General features: G+C 31.4%; 1 protein-coding gene across 2 annotated transcripts in view; it reads left to right on the top strand.

The window, feature by feature from the left end:
- The window catches only part of LOC118202164 (tyrosine-protein kinase HTK16-like), a 98,838-nt gene that overhangs the window by 19,925 nt on the left and 55,726 nt on the right, over positions 1-23,187 (top strand). The window contains exons 4-8 of one of the 2 annotated variants that reach the window (XM_085807774.1): positions 4,854-5,012; positions 5,097-5,240; positions 10,206-10,390; positions 15,759-15,896; positions 20,324-20,429. In XM_085807774.1, coding sequence (XP_085663900.1) covers positions 4,854-5,012; positions 5,097-5,240; positions 10,206-10,390; positions 15,759-15,896; positions 20,324-20,429 — 732 coding nt within the window. The remainder of the gene's footprint in view (positions 1-4,853; positions 5,013-5,096; positions 5,241-10,205; positions 10,391-15,758; positions 15,897-20,323; positions 20,430-23,187) is intronic. The other variant, XM_085807775.1, reaches the window with a different exon arrangement.

Below are 23,187 nucleotides of genomic sequence, written 5' to 3'. Positions count from 1 at the left end.
ATGGTTGGAAAACTGTTAGAAGCTGGGTTGTTTTTCTTCTTTTTTGATAGCTTGTTAATTAAAAATGGGTTTCATATTAGGCCATTTGTCTCTAGTTACTTGAAGCCAGGTAGGTCCTTCCCGTCCTATACTACGTGAAAGTTGTTAGTCAGAGCACCCTCTTGACGGCAAGATTTTGAAATCTGGGAAGACAATTTCAGAGGACAGAATCAGTCAATTTTCAATTTCAGTTCAATTTTCCAGAACCCCATTATTGACAAAAACTGTCCAAACTTTTTCACATTAAATCTTAACTGTTTACTGTAGTTGAATCAGTCCAGAAATGTTTGATAGCTTCCCACTGTAGTGTATTGAGTGCAGATCTGCACAATCATGCTTTCACTGTTGCAACTGATATTTCAAGACAAGGAATAGTGGTGGATTTTACTGGGACAACTCTGGATTTGGTAGCTACAAAATTTACTTGAATAACCTTAACATGCTTGATGTGAACATAAGATGATATAAGATAAGATGATATGATACTGCATAAGCAAATTGACTGATGTTGCAAAATGTAAGCACACTAATATCAGGTTGACCTTTTACAGCAGGATAAAAACAGTGACTAATAATGAGGTAAAATTAGTAAAAAATGATTGAGAATATGTCAGTAAATACAGTAGTCAAAGCTGTATTATGCTTTCCTCATTCTTTATCAGTAACTGGTTGACTATTTTCAATGACTAAGAATGAGAAATAATCCATATGAAGATTGACTTCTTTTGACAAAAAAAAAAAAAAAAAAAAAAAAAAAAAAAAAATTTGAACATTCATCAGTGACATTTTTTTACTATTTATTAAGCATTAACTAATTTATAAAAATAAGCTAAAAGTAATGAATAAATAGTTTCAGTGTTTTTCTTGTATATAAGAATATAAATAAAGACATATTGAAACAATGAAATATCTATATGTAAACTACATATGAAGTAAACTAAAATAACTGCATATAAATAGAGGAATGGAATAATTAAACATATTAACCTTTGGTAAAATAAATCTTGAATTTTACCTTGTCGTAGTTATAAGGACATATCCTGATTTATCAATTTTGCATCGAGTTCATGTATAATAAATAGGTAGTGATGTTGTAAAATGCCATAAGAGAGTAAAACGAAAGCAAATGTAAATTTAGTGATGTTTTCTTTCTTCTGTGAGTCAGTATGAAATATTTTCACTGGGTGGGCACAAGTAAAAATGAATAAAAAAGTTACTGAAAGATCTGTCTACTGTTGCATTGCATTTAAGAAATTTTTATGTTAAAAATTGGTCTTCATAAGTGTGAGCACTTATATATTGTTGCAACCTTATATGTGTTGGTGTTTAGGTGCCCTTCAGGTGGAGGACTACGTTATACAAAATTTGATGGCTCTAGGTATCATTGATTTTTCACAATGCGAGAAACATGCGTACATTCATGTAGATTCTTCTTTATTTAATTTTTTTAAATATGATACAGAGTGATAATATTTGGTGGCAATGATTTGAAAATTGATGCAGCCTTTTATAGTGATTCATCACATAATGCCATATCGATATTAATAGATCTTCTGGGTTAACCTTCTTTAGGCTAATAAATAAGTAAAAATAATTATTTACGCTTAAGTAGAAGTTTGCATCAGGCAATCCTGAGATCATAGAGCAGGTGCAAACAGTGTTCAGCACCAGTGTTTGGTGTGTTCACATGCTTAATTGATTAATTTGTCTAATCTTTAAAGTTTGTCCATAAGCAATGCAGCTGTACAAAGGGTATTTTCAACCAAAACCAAACACCGAAATAGATTGTGTTTTGAAATCCTAGATTCTATGCTTCAGTGATGTCATTTGTGAAATAGCATTTCAAGTGAAGATGTCAATGGAACATTGGATTTTTCCTTATTACAGTTTTCTAAAACAATTCGATATTAAGCATAAAGGAGAACATTTATTTATTTAGTTAGCATATATGTCAATAATTTTTCTCTTTTTCCTTTCCAAAAAATTCTGCTTAGGAAGGGGATGTTATATATATATATATATATGTGTATGTGTAAAAAATCAGTTGTGGACTTCAGTTGTTTGCCTTTTATGTATAGGGCAATTTAAAAGTTTTTCTTTTAACTCATGCAGCAAAGATTATTGTGTTATTGATAGATAGGAGAATTCCGTAAAAATGCTAGTAATGAAAAGGAAAATATTTTTTAAATGTGTAAAACAGAGCTATGCACCTTAATACTAATACTGAGGATTTTATTATTTTACGAAACTTGTTTTTAAGCTAGTTTTCCCCCAAGTCTGTGGTGATAACGAAGCTATTTGTAGCCTAAGTGCAAAATATTAAGTACTCAAACAGAAAAAGAAATGAAGTTTAATCTCCTGGTTATAATATTTCTCAGAACTAAACAGTCGAGGTGACTTAAAAGTCAAAGCAAAATCAGGTTTCTAAATAACAACACAAAAGAATTTAACAATGAAAGAATGGGGATTTTATTACTAATCAGAATCTGATAAAAGTCAACCAAACAGAAAGGAAAATTAACTGAAAAGCATTAATAGTTAAAATAAAGCAAAAAAATAATGAATTAGAAAGATGAACTTCTAACTCAGATAAATTAGTACAAACACACTAACAATCCAAACATAAGGAAGCACTTACCAATGCTAATGAACAAATTAATTTAAAAATAAAACATTAATTAATTGAAAAATTAACTAAAAGAAAAAATGGTTGTTTAAGCAATGGATAATCAGCAGTACAGTTTTAAAATTTTCTTCAAAACTAAGGTACGTAATTAAAATGACTAAGAATTAAATTGCAGTATGTAACCAATGGAGACTGTGATGTTAGATGTCATGTGAACATACACAAGTATGACATCACGGGCTACTTTTTAAATCTTCTCCTCCTACTTTAGTTGAAAAATTTCTGGCAACACTAGACGGATGGCAAACTCAGTTACTGCCCTCCCCCAACTCCTCTTTATGAAAATGGAAGAGTGCATTTTCCCCTGTCATTATGCAATTATTTATTTAGCATTATTTAAGAACTTTTTAACTCAAATTTAAAAATGCATTTCTATCAACATGAAAAACTGCTTAACAATATAGTAAGAATGATGCAGAATTTTTTTTCCTTTTAATTGAAATATACATTTTTGTAGGAGACATGACTCAAGAGAATGTTTTTTTAAATTTAAAATTTATTATGTACGTTTTCTAAATAACATTGCCTATTTTCATTTTATTTAAAATGTTTAATATAATATTTAAAATATTTTATGATATTTTGAAATGTTTATAAATCTGTTTCAATTTGTGTATAATATGTACAGAACTGTTGATGTCATGTTCATTTGAGCATCAGTGGAAACAATTATTTTAAAATCATATAAAAGCTTTTTAAAAATAATTATATTATTGAATATTTCGTTTTTCAGCTGAACCAATTTTTTAATAATAACTAGAAAGAGTTTTCAGATTTTGTAAAGATTAAAATACATTTTCATTGAACAGTCAAAATGACCACTGTCATGGTACTTGGTATAATCCATGTATTTAATGTTAATTGGATCTAATGTGGCTCTACTCTGTACTGCCAAAGCCTTTCTGTTGTCTAAAGTGGGTTTTCTGCATATGTGTATCTGCATATTCATCTGTGAATGCTTTCTTACGGTTAAAAATCATGAAATATGGAATAGCAACTGTATGTTCTAAACACTTTTCATGGGAATTTTTTTATTGCAGGATTAAGTTTGTATGGAGCTATTAGCATTTGTGTTAGATATTCATGCTCATTGCAGAGAATAATGTGATGTTGATAAGCTTAACATCATTTGTGCTGAAACTAATTTTGTCAACTTTAGTTATATGTGCTGTAGTTTTTAATGTTATAATTCTTGTTTTACTATTAGTTTTGTACTTTTCCACTGATTGCTATTAATGCTTCCATGTCGTATGTATATATTTTATGTATTACGTTATTGTTGGCTTTAATGCGCAATTCTACGTTTTTCCGCTTAAATTATGTATTTCACTGGAATTGTATTTTTTTTTTTTTTTTTTTAATACTGATTACATAGTCTGTGCAAAATTAGTTTTCCTCTTAGAATTGTAAGGAAAAAAGTGACAGAAAATTACTCTTACCTGAAATTAAATTTTCTGCATGGTAAAAACCTTAAATCTAAAACTTATAATAAATTAATCTAAATAATGCATCAAAAAATTTCTCAGAATTAGTTCTAAGAGTTACCTTGCATGGTAACAAGTTGAAAAAGCACCTAAGAAACATTTTTAATGGTGTTATTTCATTAGAGTGTTGTATTTTTCTCATGAGGTAATGTGAAGTTTTTAATAAAGTGACTGAGTAATGTAAATTTTTTATTGGAGCAAATTATTGCAGTACAGCAACAAAAGCCAGGTTCATTTAATTTCATCACTAAATGCATTGATGTTTATCATACAAACTCATGTTACAAAGAAAAAGAAAATTATTAGTAGTTTCTATAGTAGATATGAATTTAATGTACTTTTATCAGTTGGAGACATTTTGCACTCTTTGTTGTAATGGAATGTTGGTATAATGAGGGGTCATTTTAATGACTTGATTTAATTATTTATATTTAATGTAAAATGTATTTTTTCTTCTGATGTTGAAATTGAAATCTTGAGCTCAATAAAGTATTATACTGAATTAAATATTAGGAAACTGCATATTTAGCTTTTAAATTCAGTTGTTTCATGCTCTAATTTATGTTCTGTTTAGTTTTATGAATATTTTAATTATACGTAGCCTTAAGTGAAGTCAGAATCTGACATATCTTATTTTTTATTAGATGGAAATACCGAAGGCCTTTTTCTTGTTCGTGAAAGTGCTTCATCGCCCGGTGATTATGTTTTAAGTCTTATCCATAATAAATCCCCAATTCATTATCAAATTCGTCGTCATGGAGAAGATGCTTTTTTTAGCATAGATGATGGGCCTATTGTTCATGGTAAAACTTTATTTCATCATTATTCTAATTATGTGATTTCCAGAAATTATTTCTATACTTACGGAATTTAATTATTTAATGTAGGGTTGGAAATGCTGATTGCATATTATCAAGATAATGCTCAAGGATTATCCACCAAACTGGAACAGATATGCAAGGGGCAACCTCCTCCATCTGATACTCGAAGGCATGGCCGTACAAATCTTTTGCATCGTGCTACAAAAGAAGGTTAGCTATTTTTATCATACTGTTGTTTTAATCAAGAATTACATTACTTTGAAGTTTAGTCTTTAACCCTGCAGTGCTTGCGCTGCGTCCCACAGATGCCGGAGATGTTTCTTCTTTAAATGACTTTTTTAAACGGATGTGCGATCGAGCTTATGCTGCCATCTATCTTTCTGTCAACTATACACGAAAAAACACCGCCATTTTCATTTTAGTGCTGAGGGGAAGAGGTTATAATCCAATGCACACTACTGGAGTCTAAGAGACGCCACGTGACTGTTTTGATTCTAAATGTATTTTAAAATGTATATATTCAAGCCTAATGTCTTATGTAACTAAGAAAAACTAGGTGGTTTTGATTCTCTCCACTATGCATCATAATGATGCAATTGATGAATCAGCGGAAACAAACAAGCCCCATATGATAACCTTTTATAACGCAACTAAATCAGGAGTTGATACTATTGACCAGTTGTGTAGCACTTACAATGCAGCTAGGAAAACGAACAGATGGCCTATGGTCATATTTTACAGTATGATGAATGTAGCAGCTATAAATGCTCAAATAATATATCATGCAAATAATTTACCAATCAGCACCAGACGCAGTGAGTTTTTAAAACTTTTCAATCGTAATCTAGCTGAGGATTCCTTGCATAGACATTCTCAGTGTTCACCATTACCTAGAAATCTCAAGCAGGATATTCAGAGCCTTTTCCCAGATGAAGGTACAGTTCAGCTTACAGAAGAGCCTCGAGCTACTAAAAGGTAGAGACGTCATGAATGTGGCCGTTCCAAGTACAGGTACACTAAGTAAAAATGCCGCAGTTGTAAAAAATGTCTATGTGTAGAACACGCTCAGCAAATATGCACTGATTGCTAATTTGAGCAACTAATTAAATGAGATTATTTGACTTGTATTTTTCATTTGTATTTGCGTAAGTTGAATAAAATTAAGTTTCACTGTTAACTGAAGTTTTGTTAATTTGTGTTTGTAATATGATGCCACAAATATACATGTGTTACTTCAGTAATCCCTTTGCATTCATAAATTTGAACTAAATGACCTAACTATATATTAGTACAGCAAAAATATACCTGGAGTCTGTGAGACGCTGCGCGACCTTTAACGTAACAATATGCCACGTGAGCACTGCAGGGTTAAAATATTGGTGCTTGTTTCAAGATTACCTGACAGTGATTTCTCTTCCTATATGTATTGTAAATACGAATCAGTTTCTTTTTGAAACTCCTCCATGAAAATATCCTATGAAGGCCCATCTGTGGCTAGGTTAGGTTATTTGAATATGTAGAGCCATGGGAAGCTATCTAAGAGGAGGACTGCCTTTGTGGAGGACTTTCTGTGGGAACTGGCTAATATTCACATTTCATTTATGGAGAAAACCAGCCATGCAGCTAGCCTGTTTGCTTAGGTTCTAAGCCCAACGAGGTCAAACTACCATTCTGCAGTGGTCTTAGCCACTAATGAGGCAGGTCTTTCAATGAAGTCGTATTTTAGGCAGGTAGTCATTCATTGCTTTGCTATAATTAAGCAAGTTAGTAGGATATTTTATTTTTGGCTCATCCACTAAAACTTTTTGTTTCTTAGGTTAACATAATTATATTTCTTGATCATTATGATAAAATATAAGGTATCTTCTGTAATACAGGGTTCAAATGCCATAAAGCATTTTATTAAAAATGTTTTCTGCAATATAATGTGAAGTATTAATCTCATGAATCTGTTTATAAATTTAAGTACTATAGAGAGTTTAAATGTTGAATTTTTAGGGTACTTTTTGATCTCAATCCCCACCGTAAAGTCGCAAATACCTATTAATGAGGCAGTGTACTATGTTAAGAAAAATACATTTATGTGGCAACCTACAATATCGTTGAAAAGTATTTATACGGCAACCCAGACAGGTGCATAGCAATGTCATTTTTCTGATTAGTTACTTTTCTTTTTGCATTGAGTAGTTCTTTTTGCATTTTTGAAGTAATAAATCTTAATGAGATTGGAGTTTGTTGGCTGATGAAAGAAATTTTTGCATTTCTTAAGAAATATGATGCTCTGCTCAACAATAGAGAGCTAAAAAATTCATATTCTATGAAGTTGTACTTTTTAAATGACCAAATTTTATTGAAATACAATGTCAAAATTGCAAACAATGTATTAGAATGTGAGCCAGAAGCTAATTTGAAGACGGCCATATTTCATTTGTAACAGCTGTTCACATTATTCATAGGTGAACAGAGCAGTATGTGTTAGTGAAATTCTGTGGAAAAGAACTGGGATTATATCCAAACTTGACTAATGATTGTTATAATTACCTTTGAAAAGTGCACATGTCTTCTGTGGAAAAAGGAGAATGTAAAAATATAGGTGGCACCAGATTCATTGTTGAAATAGATGTAAGTATATCCAAATAAATGTTTCTCTCCAAAATAGCCATTGAGTTTACAATTTTTTAGTGGAGGTGGGCAGGTGATCAGAAAGTATATATATATATTGTTTTGACAGAAATGCATTTTTTTAAACATGCTTGCTTAATTTTTTTATTCACCATCTCATGTTAAGGAAAATATAATAGCCATTATTTAAAATATATAGTTTGAAATATTTTTATAAACTTGTGTTTTGAATGATCATTGGCATGATTCCACAGTTAATGGCTGAAAACATGTAGGAAATTTCATTTATGTAGCTCTTCTTTTTGAATTTTGCAGTATCAGTTTTAATAGTTTCTGAGCATGTAACCCTGTATTTATTCTTATATTTTTATTTCTTAATAAGTAATTTTGCAGCATTGCAGTAAAAATAAAACATGTAAATTAATTTTAACTTTTGTATTAACTTGTACTTGCAACAGAAATGTATTGTCTGTTATTTTATTTTTTTTTTTTTTTTTTTTTACTTTATAGTTTTGTGCTTTCATGAAATATCAATGTTAATTTATCTGCTGTGAGATTCCAACCTGAATGTTTATTTATGCATTTTTTTATAATTAAAAGATTTAAAATCGGGTGAAAACATTCATAAAAATTGGAACATCATTAATGACGCAAAATGCAAGTAAGATTCTTAAAAGGAATCAATTAACATACATTTGTCTAATCACCCCCAAAATTTACAGAGTTTTGTTCAGAATCTGTGCCATTCTAAAATTGTGCTTTTATTTGCCTGATTTTAAATAGCAGTACTTACTATCAACCATGTATGTAATTTATTGAAATGCAACAGGCAATTACGAGTAGAAACCTATGTTCAAAATCTGTCATTTTTCCTTTACAACTTTGTGCCGGTATCATGGCAATAGCCCATAAATTGTTTTCAGGGAGCCGGAGATTATTTCTTGAACATGCAGTCATCTTACCACTGTCATAAATTACGTGCTAGCTTTCGAATGGCTGACAATTCTCCATCTCAAAAATATTTCCAAATAGTACTTTAGCAGAGTAAAACTAGTTTTAATTTAATAAACACAGACATCAAATCCTGAATAACAGACTTTAGTGAAATGCATAATATGAACCATCATCATGTTATTAAACCCATTTATTGTCACTTAATAAATATTTAAGGGAAACTAACTGTTGCTACTCTGCAGCTTGATAATATATGAGGATGTATATTATTCAGTTATTACAAATAAAATTTGTCATCATGTTATAAATATGCACACATATTGTTTTGTGGCCTCATTCCACACGTTAACTGAAAGGTTCATGAATTTGTTGTACAAATCATACCAATAACATTCATTATCACTCTAGTTGTACTTTAAAGTAGGCATTTTAAGGCTGTTAGTACCACTCTATGTTGCGATTGTAACATGCCGTTATCACCGTACAGCAATTATTTTCTCCACCTCATTTGACACTGTAGGTCAAGTCAGCCTTCATTTGCTTGCCTTTCATGAAGCCAAACATGCTAAAATGAAATGTGTGAAATAAGGTGAGAATTAGACAACTCGAACTGTCTGCTGCGGCTTTTGATCCCATTGTTATAAGGCAAACTAGCAGTGGAAAATGACTCTGAAGTTCCTATTTTAAAGTTACAGACTATAGGAATATCTACACTTAACATTTCCTAGCATAAGAAAACAAGTTTCATATTAATCTAACCATGTCATTACAATTTCTGTTCTTTAACCTTTTTGTTTCTCTTTTAGTGAATGGTGTTGCCATTTTAGCACATTTAGTTAGCCTTAAAGATTGAGAATTTTTGCATGCTGATGCACGTTTTATTGTTACTAGTTGGAATGCATTTTTTTTTTTTTTTTACTTCTTCCAAGCAGCTCATTTTCTTGTGATCCTTTTTTAATTTTTGACAGTCATACAAAAAAATATACATTTTTTTGACAGCGGTATGTTACTAATAGATTTATTGATTTAGAAATGCTCATGTTAATTTCTTTTCAGAAAGATAAAACATTTCCTCCCTAGTGTTCTGTACCTATCTTTGTACAAAACTCATTTAACAGTAAGGAATGGCTCTAATAATTCCTGTCTTCTGTTCAATGAATTAGTGATATAAAGAAAAATTTGCATGTAGAATAGTTAGCAGTGTTTTTTAAGTGTATTTATAACTTCCTTTTTCTGTTGCATTGACTTGCACTTTGCATTCTGAGAGAAGTAAAATAATTAAATGCAGTTAATTCATTGCTGGTCATTATATAGACTGTGTTATTTGTCATCCAATGCTATTTATATTTTTAAAGAAGTTAAGTATAAGTCATTCATTACTTATCATTAAATGCCTTTATTTAGTAGAAAATAAATAATGTTTTAATAAATATTTCTTGCTGATATAAAATATTGAACTTGAAATATTAGTGTACTTATAATTTCTTTATAAGCTGTATAACTTGAAAATATTTCATGTTTTAAGATTAGTGTAATAAGGAAAGAGTTTTGCTGTTCAAAATTTAAGTGCATTTTTTTTTTTTTTTTTTTTTAATGCAGGGGATTTAACTGTAGTAAGAGAGCTTTTGAAATCTGGTTACCATAATTTAGATGCAAAGAACCAAGAAGGCCGGACAGCAGTACATTTGGCCAGCATTATGGGGTTTGATGATATACTTGATTTATTGTTAGAAGTTGGGGCAAATCCAAATATTAGAGATGGAAGTGGACTCTCGCCTTTGCATGTCAGTATATAATTATAGCACTTCTGAAAGCTTATTATTCTGTAGCATAAATATATGTTAAATGCAATTTTCTTGTGAACTGGCTCATTTAATTTCATGTGGCAGCTTCTAAAGAGAACAATTTTAACCCCTTCGCGCCGACTGTCACGTATACGTGCCAGCAACGAACACACTTATCTACTGGCCGACACGCAGGCGTGCCAGAGGATTGTTGCATTCTCTACCGACTGTCACGTATTTGTGCCAGTACCTTGGAACGTTTTTCAAACTATAATTTCTGCCACAAGATGACACTGTATGTCCACATGGTTTCAGATACATGTGCATTAGACCTTCTACTTGAAATGAGAGAAGCATGACTCACATACACGTGTTTTTGATTATATAAACAAACGGGGAACTAAATGTTTCCGAATGGCGGGATTTATGATGTCTCTTTAAATCACACTTTATTCGCACATGGTAGTTGTTTATTGTAAGTAGAAGTTTTGTATGTGCTAAAACATTGAGTATTTCCGTTTACAGTTCAGTTTTTAGAAAATAATTAGATCTTGTTAGACGTGAATTCTTTCTGTTTTTACTGTTTCAATGTCGAAGCTTCGAAAATGTTTAACAGAGCATGAAATAGCAGAAATGATGCAAAATATTTCAGATATTGATTCTGAAATTCTGATATTCTGATATTGATTCTGAAAGATTAACTGAAAGAAATTTTCCAAAACTCAGAAGAGATTGATAAGAAAATGAGACGACGATGCTTCGTTTGTTCACATTCCCGGAAAAATCCTCCAAAACGGCAAATGAGTTATTACGAGTTCAAGGAATGTAACGTAGAACTGTGTGTAGATCCCTGTTTTAAAATTTTTCATACGAAAGGAGAATTTTAAGTAATATATTTAGTTTTCAGATTATAATGTTAAAAGTCATAAAATGTGAGTAATTAAAATAAAATGTGTAAAATATGCATTTAAACAAGAAATAAGGTAATTAAAGTATATATATATAAATATCTATAAAGCATAAGTCGTTTAAATACTCTATAGAGCATTATTAAACAATGTGTTGATACTTCGGAAATTTCATGGATTTAGGCTTAGTAGCAAAAAAGCCCCCGACCCTGGAGAGACGCTCGCGGAAGACACTGCTGGCCTCCGTGATAAGCGCGCGTTTTCGCTACCCGGCTCGAAGGGGTTAATAGATTGAATTGATTGCTTTTTCTTATGTGCGATGTCTCACTGCTTGTAATTTTAATTAATTAATTTTAAAAATTGAAGGGTTCATTGTTTTATAAGAGGTGCAGTAAGCAGTTTAGGTGCCACTGTTTTACAGTGATGCTGAAACTTATTTTTAAAAGTTTAAGAAAAAGTACTAATAGTAACATATATCTTACTTTAACAAAAGAGGGGTAATCTAATACGTCTATCATTTTGAAAGGAGCAATCCCCATGAATGTTGCTTTGATCCTATACATGTAAGTCCCATAATTTCCTCTGGTTCATTTTTTTTTTTTTTTTTTTTTGTTTAACATCACCTAATGAAACTACATTTAATTTTATATTAGTTTTAAAAATGCATCATAAATTATTTTGTAACATTTCATCTTATTTGTTTTTGAATTCTTAAATGTTAAATTAAATGGTAAATGCAGTTGCCTGTAATAAATGTAGGTTTAGAAAATATCCTAAATTTTGATAAACATTTCCCAATTATACCTGCATGCAGAGGATTAAAAGGAAAAAGTAAGGAACAATTTTCTATCACTCTGTGAAAGAACTTTTTAAGCATTTTAAAAACAATGTATATTTCTCTTGACTGTAATATCTGGTACTGGTCATGATACCAGTTGTGAAAAAAAGTGCCTTTATTTATGTCCTAATACATGTAATTTTAATATTTTGACACTTAAGGCGCTTCTCACAATTGTCGAGATAGCAAGTAAAAATAAAAACAGCGACCTGCAAGGTTTTCTTTGTGAAGGGAAAAATTGAAGTTTTACTAATTACTTTTGTAGTTAAATTTTAATTTAATAAGCAGGTGAAATGTTGGTAGTAAAAGGAACAGTTTTATGTTTCATTGTAACTGAAATGTATGGGCTGCTGTAAAGCTAACTGTAGCAGCAAATAATATAACAGACTATGCTGTAATATTTTTTCAGGGGGGCATATGAAATATAGCACAAGAAACATTCTCTTGTATGATTAAAATGAAAAACCTACCTGGATATTTTCACTAGTCTGCACTCCATTTGAAAGTTATGTATGTTACACATCCTTAAGGGGCGGAGAATGTGTGTGGTATATAGTGTAGCAGAATATGCTATAATGATAATTTTTCATATTGTATATATATAATATATGCACAAAATTCATGATTTTGAAAACTGATATATAATATTACATCATAGCAGCAGCTGTTTTTGATATTTAGCCAAATTTATATCCCTCGCATAGGTTTTACATATCCAAAACATACTGGAATAATGAATTTTCAGCAATTATGCATGCTGTTACTTGGTTATAAGCAAAATAGAATCTCAGTAGTTTTATATCTAAGGCCTTAGTGAAATGTCAAAAATTTCAAATTTGTTGCATTGTTAAATCATGTTAACACTGTTAATCCGTTCAGGACCAGCGTCACATATATACGACGCAGCGATTCTACTCTTACCAGTCCAGCGTGATGTATACGTGAAGAGCTCCAATCCATTTCTACAGCTCAGTGTTGCGTATATGTAACCTGAAAACGGAGCAATTTATTTGAATTTTTAAATGCCAGTAAATGGTGCTAAATGGTAATGGTTTTCACATTGGTTAAGTCATGTGTTTTTTAGCCTTCATGTATGAATATCTGTTTCTGTTTAGTGCTTATGGTTTTGATAGATTTATTGGTGTAAACAAACTAGGAATTATAGCTCTTTAAGTTAGAGGGATACCGGCGTGTTTGTTTATTTTGATGGGATTTTTTTAGTTGTTGTTTTCATTTTTATTCTTTGCAATTTTAGTTATTAGAATGTGGGGAAATGCATCCAGCTCAGTGTTTTCTTTTCCACCTCTTTTTCTTTTTGTTAGGAGAATGCGGGAAAACGCATCTATCTCATTATGGCAGGTGTAACGTGGCTGAACTTCTGTGATGGAAAAACTCATACCAGTTGTCCTTTTTTATATTTATTTTAAAACTTAACATAGACTTTGTTGGTTAATTAAAAAGTAACTTTGCAGCATTATTACAGAAGGGGAAAGATATCAGCTTTCCCGATGCATGATGCATCTTACTTTGCTCGGCAAAAAAAGCCGCTAATGTCCTGTGTGTCAATTCTTGTTTTGAATTATTTCATACACAGCTGAATTATTAAATTGGAATTTAATTACCTACAGATAATTATTGCTTAATTTTCATTTACATTTCATATTTGTAATTTTGTTTTAATATGTTTTTAGAATTTCATTTATTTCTACTAATGTGATATTCTTTGTATTAATACATATTAATAACTAATATATTATGTACCTAACTTCAAAAATTGGGGTAATTATGTTAAAATGCTGATTTTATATGCATTTTTTTGTAAAAGTAGGCTTAATTGCTGAAAATCCGTGTGCCAGTGGTGGCATTCCATTTCAGAGGATTCGGTCCTGTGACTGCGCTTCGTTCTCCGCACGCTAGTCCTCAAGGGGTAAAGAGATTTTATAGTAAATTATGTATTGCAGTCAAACAGCATATGGTCAAATTTTATTCGGGTATTGCTATGGTAAAAATTAATAGGATTTTTAAAAAAGAAGTATATGTAGCATGTCTTGTGATTGAGTAAGTATCTGAAATCTACGTATCAATTCTTGTTAAATACAAAAAGAAAACAAATTTTAGTCCACTTTGCAGCATGTAAGAAATTATACCATTCTCTAGATTACCACATAGCTTCACCAGATCTTGCAAACACTCATAAAATAGTTTGTCTTGTGGTTGTTTGTAGGGGAGTGTAGTGATGAGAAAATGCAGAGAATATTTATGAACAGATTCCAAGCACCTAAAATCTGTGCTGTTGTTAGAATTTGCGGTAGTGTATTCTGAAGGATTATCTTTGAAATACAAATCCTAAAAATATTTTAATATTTATTTTAACTTTTTCTTTTAAAGGAAATGCCCAAAATATCTTTTTTAATTTTTTAATTGCTGTCTTTGAATCACTAAAATTATGCAGAATTAGGAAATACATCTCAGATTGATGTATTGTAATGTGACCATACACTTAATAAAAACGGAATCTCAATATTTAATGCAGAGCATAAGATTTTCTATCTTTATAAGATACATGTTATTTAAAATTTGTTTCAATTTGTCTGCTTACTTATTTTTGAATGATTGTTAAGTTTTTTGTCAATTTAATCGATTGATTGCACAAGGCATAGGAAATGAGCTGTAAAGACTTCACATAGTTGAAATATTCCTTTGTCCATTTCAGTTACTACCCATATCTTTGTAAGAGTATTATAGCTTGGAAGATGTCTGTAGTATAATATTTTATAAAATTTTTGCATTGTTTTTCATATACACTGTACTTACTCTTTTCCCTTGTCTATATATATATATATATATTTATGTAAGACAAGGTATATAAGTAACAATGCTGTGCAATAAAGGTGCTGGCAATTTTATGCAAATTGGTGACTGCTAGCCAAGATGTTCAAAGTGTATCCTGGCATAAAAATGCTCACACTTTCATGAAGATCATCTTCGTAACTTTAAAAAAAGAAAAAAAAAGGCAATCCTTATGTAGATCATCTTTGTAACTAAACTAAAAAAAAAAAAAAAAAAAAAAGCAATCTTTGTATGCATCTTTTTGCCAAGATACTTTCATGGAAATAAGTTTTTATTTTTCTATTTTTATTAATAAAGCACCAAAAAAAAGTTTGCAATATTACTTTGCTATAAAAAGTGTCCTCACCCATACGAAAGTGCTTTCTTTAAGTTCAAAACTTATCTTCATAAGGTGTGGGTACCTTTGTGCCATTACATCCTTGTAAAGGTTTCTATCATGGAGAACATGCATATAGGTAATGTTACATTTATGATGGGCACTATTCAGAGGGCATTCCTTTAAGCATTATATTTACTGATGAGAGCTAACAGGCTAGTAAGTGTTCTTAAGAATGTATTTATTCATAAGTAGTTCCTGTTGTATTTTGTATACATTCTGTTTTCTGTTCAAGTGCAAACTATGCTGTTTGGAATATTCAAAATTCTGTTCTAGTCTATTCAAAATTATTTTATATAGATGATGATCAAGTAGAATTTTTAAGATAAGATCAATTAGATTTGATAGAAGATTTTTAAGCTATTTAACTGCGTGTATTTTTTTTTTCTTCCTTAGTACGCTTGTCAAAAAAATCAGTCTTCAACAGTTACTGTTCTCTTGAAATGGGGAGCAAATCCTCAGCTTCGTGCTACTGAATCTGGATGGGTACCTTTGCATTATGCTGCAAACCATGGATGTTCTGATACTGTAAAAGTATGTTGCATTGAAAAAGAAATTACACTCTGTATAATTCATATGATTTGTTCATAGGTAGTTGTTTTGTTTACAGAAATTTGTCATGCAACTGTGTACAGACAAAAAACCTTTTGTTTTCAAACTGTTAGAGTAAATTTTGAAAATATTCAATGCTTTAGAAAACAAAAATATGCGGTTAGTTGTTTGTGAGGCATCATATGTACCTATCTATATATTCAAATAAACAATAAACGCTGTGAAAAAATAAACTAGATAAGCAATGAGATCAATAGGGAACAAATGCATAAAAAGTGCAAAAGCAATGTAAACAAAATAAAGTAGTGCAAATAATAATGAAAAATGGAAGTAAAAAGAATTAACATCTCTTGGCGCATCGTTGTCAGGAAGTTGGTATATCAAGAGAAGTACCGTATATTTCCGCAGATAATTGAATCATAAAAGGAAGCCCCGAAAATCCGTGGTAGTCTTATAGGACAGATAAAAAGAAATTAGTTTGAAATTTATGTAAATTAAAGCCATTAGAAATCACTAATCAATGTATTTAAAATCCTACAAAATCCTCACATTCATCATCTAAGCCAAATAGTTTCTCAAGTACATTCTCACTTTCATTGTTGAGAAAATCAGCATATGGATCCCATTCTGTACCTGGTGAGTCTATTTTTGCTTCATCATCTCATAAATAATTAGAAATCCCACATTTTCTGAAGAATTTGATCTGTTTCCACATTCGTTTTCCTCTGTGATTTGATCATGAAATCACGAAGCACATCAAGTAACACTGTCTGCATAGCTCCATCTTTTGTATACGACTTTTCACCACTCATCATCCAATTATTCTGTTCTTCACGCATGGGATCTTTCAATGGTTTATTCAGAGAGATGTCTAAAGGTTGTAGCATTGAATTTAAACCACCTGGTACAGCTGAAATCTTAGTATTGCGCTGGGCTAAGCGATTTTTTTTTTACCTTAGTTATGCGACTATGGAACATATCCCACACCAATTGAACTATGTTGATTTCATAGAGCATGTGGTTGCCTGTGTTGTATATTATCCATCCACAATTTTACATCATTCTTGTCCGTAAATTCCTTTTCATGAAAATGTACGAAAATGCCTGGTGGGAAGCTTATTTTAGGAGTAGTTTCCATCTTGAATATGACCGTGGGTTTTAACTTTGTCCATCTGCCATGCATCTGTATACTTCTGTAAACCTGGCTTTTTCATGTCCGGTACATTTTGACATGAACATTTTTTACGCTTTTTATTTCCAGAGTTCATTTGCTTATCAAGTTAAAATTTGTGGGTGTTCCATCCATATTTCCAATTTTAGATTGTAGAGACATTAGGTATTTTTTTTAAGCAGGAGTGATGAATAATTAGCAAATGCCTTCGCCGGGAATCGAACCACTGACCTCCGAAATACCGGCTCAGTGTGCAGAACAACTACACCACAAAGGACGCTAGGAAAGTGGAAGAAATACCTTATAAGATAATGGAAAGTTGGAAGTTGATAATAAAAAAACTTTTGGTAATTTCTGCGCAATTTTTTTTCTGTCATATTACTGACTTTTTTCTGTTCATTACACAATTATAACAGCCTAATGTTGCTTTAAATTCTCTGCCTTGTTCTGGATTTGCCTGTGACCCTTTCAGTGCATAGGCCCTAATCATACATCTTCTAACAACATAACAATTCTTCCTGTGTTCTTGTACTCATTCTGCAATGCCATTTTCTAAATCTGGGCAACAAGCTGTTTCTGTTCTCATGAAACATTTTCTTCATATGTACATTTTTAATACCATCTTCATTCTTTCTGCAGTCTCTTACTATCTTCTGTGTTACATCAAAAGCTTTTGCTGCAAGACAGTTGTTCGATTCTTTAGCCTGTTTCATGGCTTTTTAACTTGAAGCTTGCTTCATGTTTCCTTCTTTTTCTTGATTTCATGATTAGACCCGCACTTTACATGGATAACACAATACAAATTGTTTGAACACACGGTACAGTATGTTATGAAACTTCTTAAAGGTACATGCGAATCCATGATTTGGCATGTGCTTTCATAGGTAGTGCTGCCAGCTGCAATAAAATAAACTTGTTAGAGGTCAGTTTATGATTTTACATGTGCCTTTATAGGCAGTATGGCCAGATGCAAGAAAATAAAATTTGTTTCTGATAATGATCGCCGTTATTAGTTCAACCCCTTCCGGCTGTTATAAAAAACAGCCTGATTGCCCAGTTTTCCATGTCTCCCTAAAATCCAAACTGCCTCAAATCTACCTGTATCTATTATTTATACAGATTTGTTATTTTCTAAACCTGGTATTATGCTTTAAAAAATATGTGAAGTATGTCATTGGTTGAACTGTTCTTCAGAAGATAAAGTTTAATCTTGGCATGCTATTTCGATTCTTATATAGGAAATCTGATAAAACTGGGAAATTTTAAAACCATTTATTGATAATATATTCTAGCTTATACTATTATATATATGCATGCAGACATTTGCCCACATACAGTGATCAACCAAATCATGATGACCATTATCCTGTAATAATGAACTGCTCCACATATGGCATGCAGAACAGCTGCAATCTATTGTGGTACTGATTCTTAAAGTCCTTGATATGTGTCAGAGTAACTGTGGCCCCAAGTACATTCATAAGGATGTCTTCTAAAGCACAATACCTCTGCCATTGGCCTGTTTAGATGCTGCAGTACATAAAATCATGATTCATCTGACTGGATAACTCTTTTCTATTGTAGCATGATCCAATCATGATGTTCATGGGCCCACTGTAGTCGTAAACTCTGATGATTGTTGGGTTGATAAAAGCATATGAAAGAGACATCTGCTGTGGAGTAAAATCCGATGATTAGTATGTAGACCTACATTGTGTTGAACTGTTAGATGAGCATAGGGAGCTAACTGGATGCCGTCATTAAGGACAGTCCTTTGTTATTGTGTTCACTGATTAGGTATGAGCAAAGCCAGGCTATCACAATCTGGCCTTTTTCAAAATTGAATAGCATTTCATGTATATGCATACATTGTCAATAAACTTATACCTCACTCTACAAGGAAATCATTAAATAACGTTCCGTTTTATTATGTGCCATCTGCATTATTTCAACAAGTGCATTCTGATAATAAAAGTTGTGATCATAATGTTTTAGTTGATCAGTGTGTGTTCTAATAATAAATATATTGCACTGTAATTAATAAGCATTTTATGTTTATGATTTATAATATTTATAGGAAAAGAAAAATTTCAGTCTGTTTAAGCTGTTATTGTTTTAAGTAACATGTTTAGCAATTATTTTGCATTGTTGTTAGTGTGTATATTTCTCAAGCATAATGATGTAAAATTTTATGAAGGCACTTAAGCATATTGGAGGACAAATTAATATGAAAAGAACATTCTTCAGTTTCTCATTTGGGCAAGAGAAAATGATTACAAAAGAATTTAAAAATTCATTTAAATTTTTTTCTATAATTTTATACTATAATTTATGTATAAATAATATTTGGTTTTTGTGACTGAAGTATGCTGGCCAAATTTGAAGAGAGACATTTATTATACTGTCACCACTATTTTTATTTCTGCAGTATTCTGTAATGGTTCAGAATAAAAACAATCTGTAGGAGAAAAAATACTGTAAATATGAAACTATTAAAGTAATGCTGCCTTTAGATGCTAGTTCTGTCTATTTTCTTGGGGGGGGGTAGTTATACTTGGAGCTATTATAACTGTAGGTTGAAAAAGGAGGAGAAAGAATTCACTTTTTTGGGGGGAAAAGGGGGGAACTGATCAGTACATCATATATGCTGTCCAAAAGATAAAGAAAAATTATGTATGCCTATTCAAGGATGTTCAAACATAGATCTTTTTTGAAGCAAAATATTTTCTCCCTTAAAATTCACTGCTGAATTTCATGAAGTTTTATTTAAATTTTAGGTCACCTAAAATTACATTTTTGCATAATTTAAATTTTCCATTGGCGTGTTGTCTTCCAGTTCAAGTGCATCCTAGTGAGAATATGCAAAGCTTAAGTCACAAGCAAGGATTGCATGTGCAGCCTTATTGGGTCATAATTCCTGATTAGGAAATTGTTTCTTAGCAGTCAAATCCCCTAATAAATCCAACAACAAATTTTGCCATTACCTGAAAAGTCAGATATGGCAGTGTTATCTGAATGGAATCTTTGAGTTTGATTTGACTGTGATTCAGCTTGCAACATAAAAATTTAAGTCTAATGGAAGAATCTTTATGTATAGATAATTTTTTATATTTTATCTGGTAAAAACTAGGACTTGAAAATATGTTTTTTTTTTTTTTTTTTTTTTGTCAATTTGGTAAATATTATTTATTTAATAATTCTTTTAGTGTAACTTAAGCAATCCATTTTATTATTTAAGGATTTACTATCCCTGAATACTCCATGCCATCCACGGTCAAATTATAATGAAACACCTTTGGATCTAGCTACAAAGAATAATCATCAGGAATGCATATCCTTGTTAAGTAATGTGCCTTAACATTTATTTTCTATTAGATGTTTTACACTGGTGAGAAAAATTAAAAGAACAACTATTCAAAACTCCTGTCCTGAGTGATGTTGCAGCGAAGAATATAGTATTTGCTCAAGATCTTTATTTTGTTATGCCCAAGATGTCTTCAAAACACAGCATTTGCTAGTCCTGCAAAAAACAAATTAAATAAGAACACAGGAAATGTGATGTAAAGTGGGGCAGGGAAAAGTTGGTGTTACAACTTTTTAGAACCTAGAAAAGAGAAATAATGCATGTGGTCACTCCTAGCCAAAATACAAACTTTACAGTAATTTTGCATGCTCTGTATTAGATTTCCAGGCATATCTGCATGAACAAAGCATATTTGTGATGAATAGTGCCTTGAAGCTCCTTGAAAGAGGTAGATGAAGGCTGGGATGTTGCAAGTCAGCATCCTAGTGTGTCTTACATACTATATTCTGTCAGGTTTAAATGTATAGGCTATGTGGGCCACTCCATCTGCTATATTCCTTCACTCTCAAGACAATCAGTCACTAGTGCAGTGCAATGGGAATGTGTATTGTTGCCCATTCTTCTTCATTTGCACTACTGTTTTATCATAGGCCAAGGCTGTCTCAATAAACTTTCTGCAATGGATCCAGTTAGTCGATACGTCCGCCAACAATTGATTTTTAAAGTTTTAAGATCTGCCTCCACACTGTCTATCACTGTTGTCCATTAGAAGGATGTTTTTACCAAGTGACCCCTAAATAACATGACATAAGGATTTCTGTGTATTTTAACAATCATATTTGCACTGCTAAAAATGTATAGGTCAGTACAGCCATTCAAAATAATGCCCATTCAAACACCATTGTACAGAAGACATTTTAAGGCTTGTTATATGTTTTGCTCCTTGTGCATTGTAACACATTTAAACTCACTCTTCAAGCAAGAATAAGACTCATTATCAGGGTCCAGATTTTGATAACCCAAAAAAGTTTACTGAAAATGCCCTAGAAAGAATTTTAAAACAAAGGTACCCCAAAATAAAAAACAATAATAATATGAAAAATGCTACAGTTCATAAACATTAACAAATGGATTAAAACTCAAAAAATTGCATGCACATCACTTGAATTTTACTTTTTCTTCTGAATTTTCAGCCTTATGCAAATGTATTACAATTGCATTTAATCATTAAATGCTTCTTTATATTTTCAAACATGAAAAATTTGTTGTTAGTATGTAAGCTTTTATATCATGAGAAACTTCTCTCAACATCTTCTGCAGTTATTGGAGCATACTTGAAAAAGAACTCCATCAATTATCATTAACTCTTCTTCAATTACAAAAGAGTCTACTTCTGTCAGGATGAAGGATATTTTCCATATAGTTTGGAAGCCACAATTTTTAGTCAACAGTGGTGAATTTAGCAAATGCAGTGTATTAAATTTTGCTTTTGATCTTTTTTTAAATTTTGCTTATTTTATCAATTTAATTTATTGCATCAGCTGGTTGCATATTTTGCTTTTTTTTATAATTTAATAGTTGAAATTAATATCTTTAAAGTGGATATGATGTATGCAATATTTTCTTCAATTTTGTCTGTGGACAAAACATTCTGTGCAACTTGAATTGAAACAGAACTATATTAATTAAGCAAAACAAGAAAATAAAGGGGATTTTATCAAGGTAGAAAAACATAATGTGCACAGCTGTGAGTGTGTAATTCCAAGAATATTTCTGCGGAATACATTTTTTTTCCTCTGCATATAATCCTTTAGAACTGAATATGCACAAAACTTCTTAAAGAGCTGAGACATGCTGGTATGGAAAACTCTTAGAAGTGACACTCATACCTTGTGGAAAAAGTCTGTCATAATAGATAGGATTAATAGGTTCCATACTTAGTTTTCTATGGATATGATATGTCTGCCTAGTAAAAATGAGTTTTAGGAGTTGAAGAAAATAGTCAACTGCAAAAAAATTCATAGGTCATTGAAATCCAGGTTTGTTTATTAGTAAAGATAGTTCATATTACATTAGTCACAATTATCTCTGCACCTTTGGAATGAAGTGTATTTCGTAGCCCAAGCTAATAGAGTCAAAAGTCGTTTATTCGGACACCCATAATCCGGACCTCAAAGCTACAAACTTCCTGCACATGCGTCGCGTTGACGCATGCGCGTAAGACCTTTACAGCTGCGAATATGTGTGTGCGTGCTTAATGTATAACGGATGGTATAAGCTAAGCTAAAATTATCTAATTCAGTTAATGTTGCAGATTGCGTTGTTCCTTAATCTTCGAATTGGATTTGGCTTATTATTTTTTGCAGACTGTTAGAGCAATTTTATAAAAGTAAACTTGAACTTTCGATTATGTCAAATAGAATTTCTGATATATATTTACTAATATGTAAAGGATCTACAAAGCAAAAGTATGTTTCGAAGTCCATTAAACAAAAAGTGGAATTGCTGCAAAAAATGGATAAAGGCATATCCTTTGTTTATCTTTAACGCCGCGGCGCTCAATGAATTGGAAGTTGATCTGTCAGCACTATCCTTATCTTCAGGGCAGATGTTTTTATTTTATTTGGCTTGTAATTCCTTACTAAATGTAGTATTTCATCTCGATGTACTCCGTCTTTGATATAATTGAAATCAAATTCCTCGTCATTATAATTCACTTCCGATAGCAAAGAAAGTGACAGAGGTTATTGAAAACGAAAAAATTTCGATTGACAAATTAGTCGGTATTCTCGACACAG

The sequence above is a fragment of the Stegodyphus dumicola genome, chromosome X1 (assembly GCF_044657685.1).
Source record: "Stegodyphus dumicola isolate Sdum_Otavi_A_Nest chromosome X1, ASM4465768v1".
Classification (NCBI taxonomy): domain Eukaryota; kingdom Metazoa; phylum Arthropoda; class Arachnida; order Araneae; family Eresidae; genus Stegodyphus; species Stegodyphus dumicola.
Note: the sequence above shows the minus strand (reverse complement) of the source record. Positions and strands in the feature narration are given on the sequence as shown.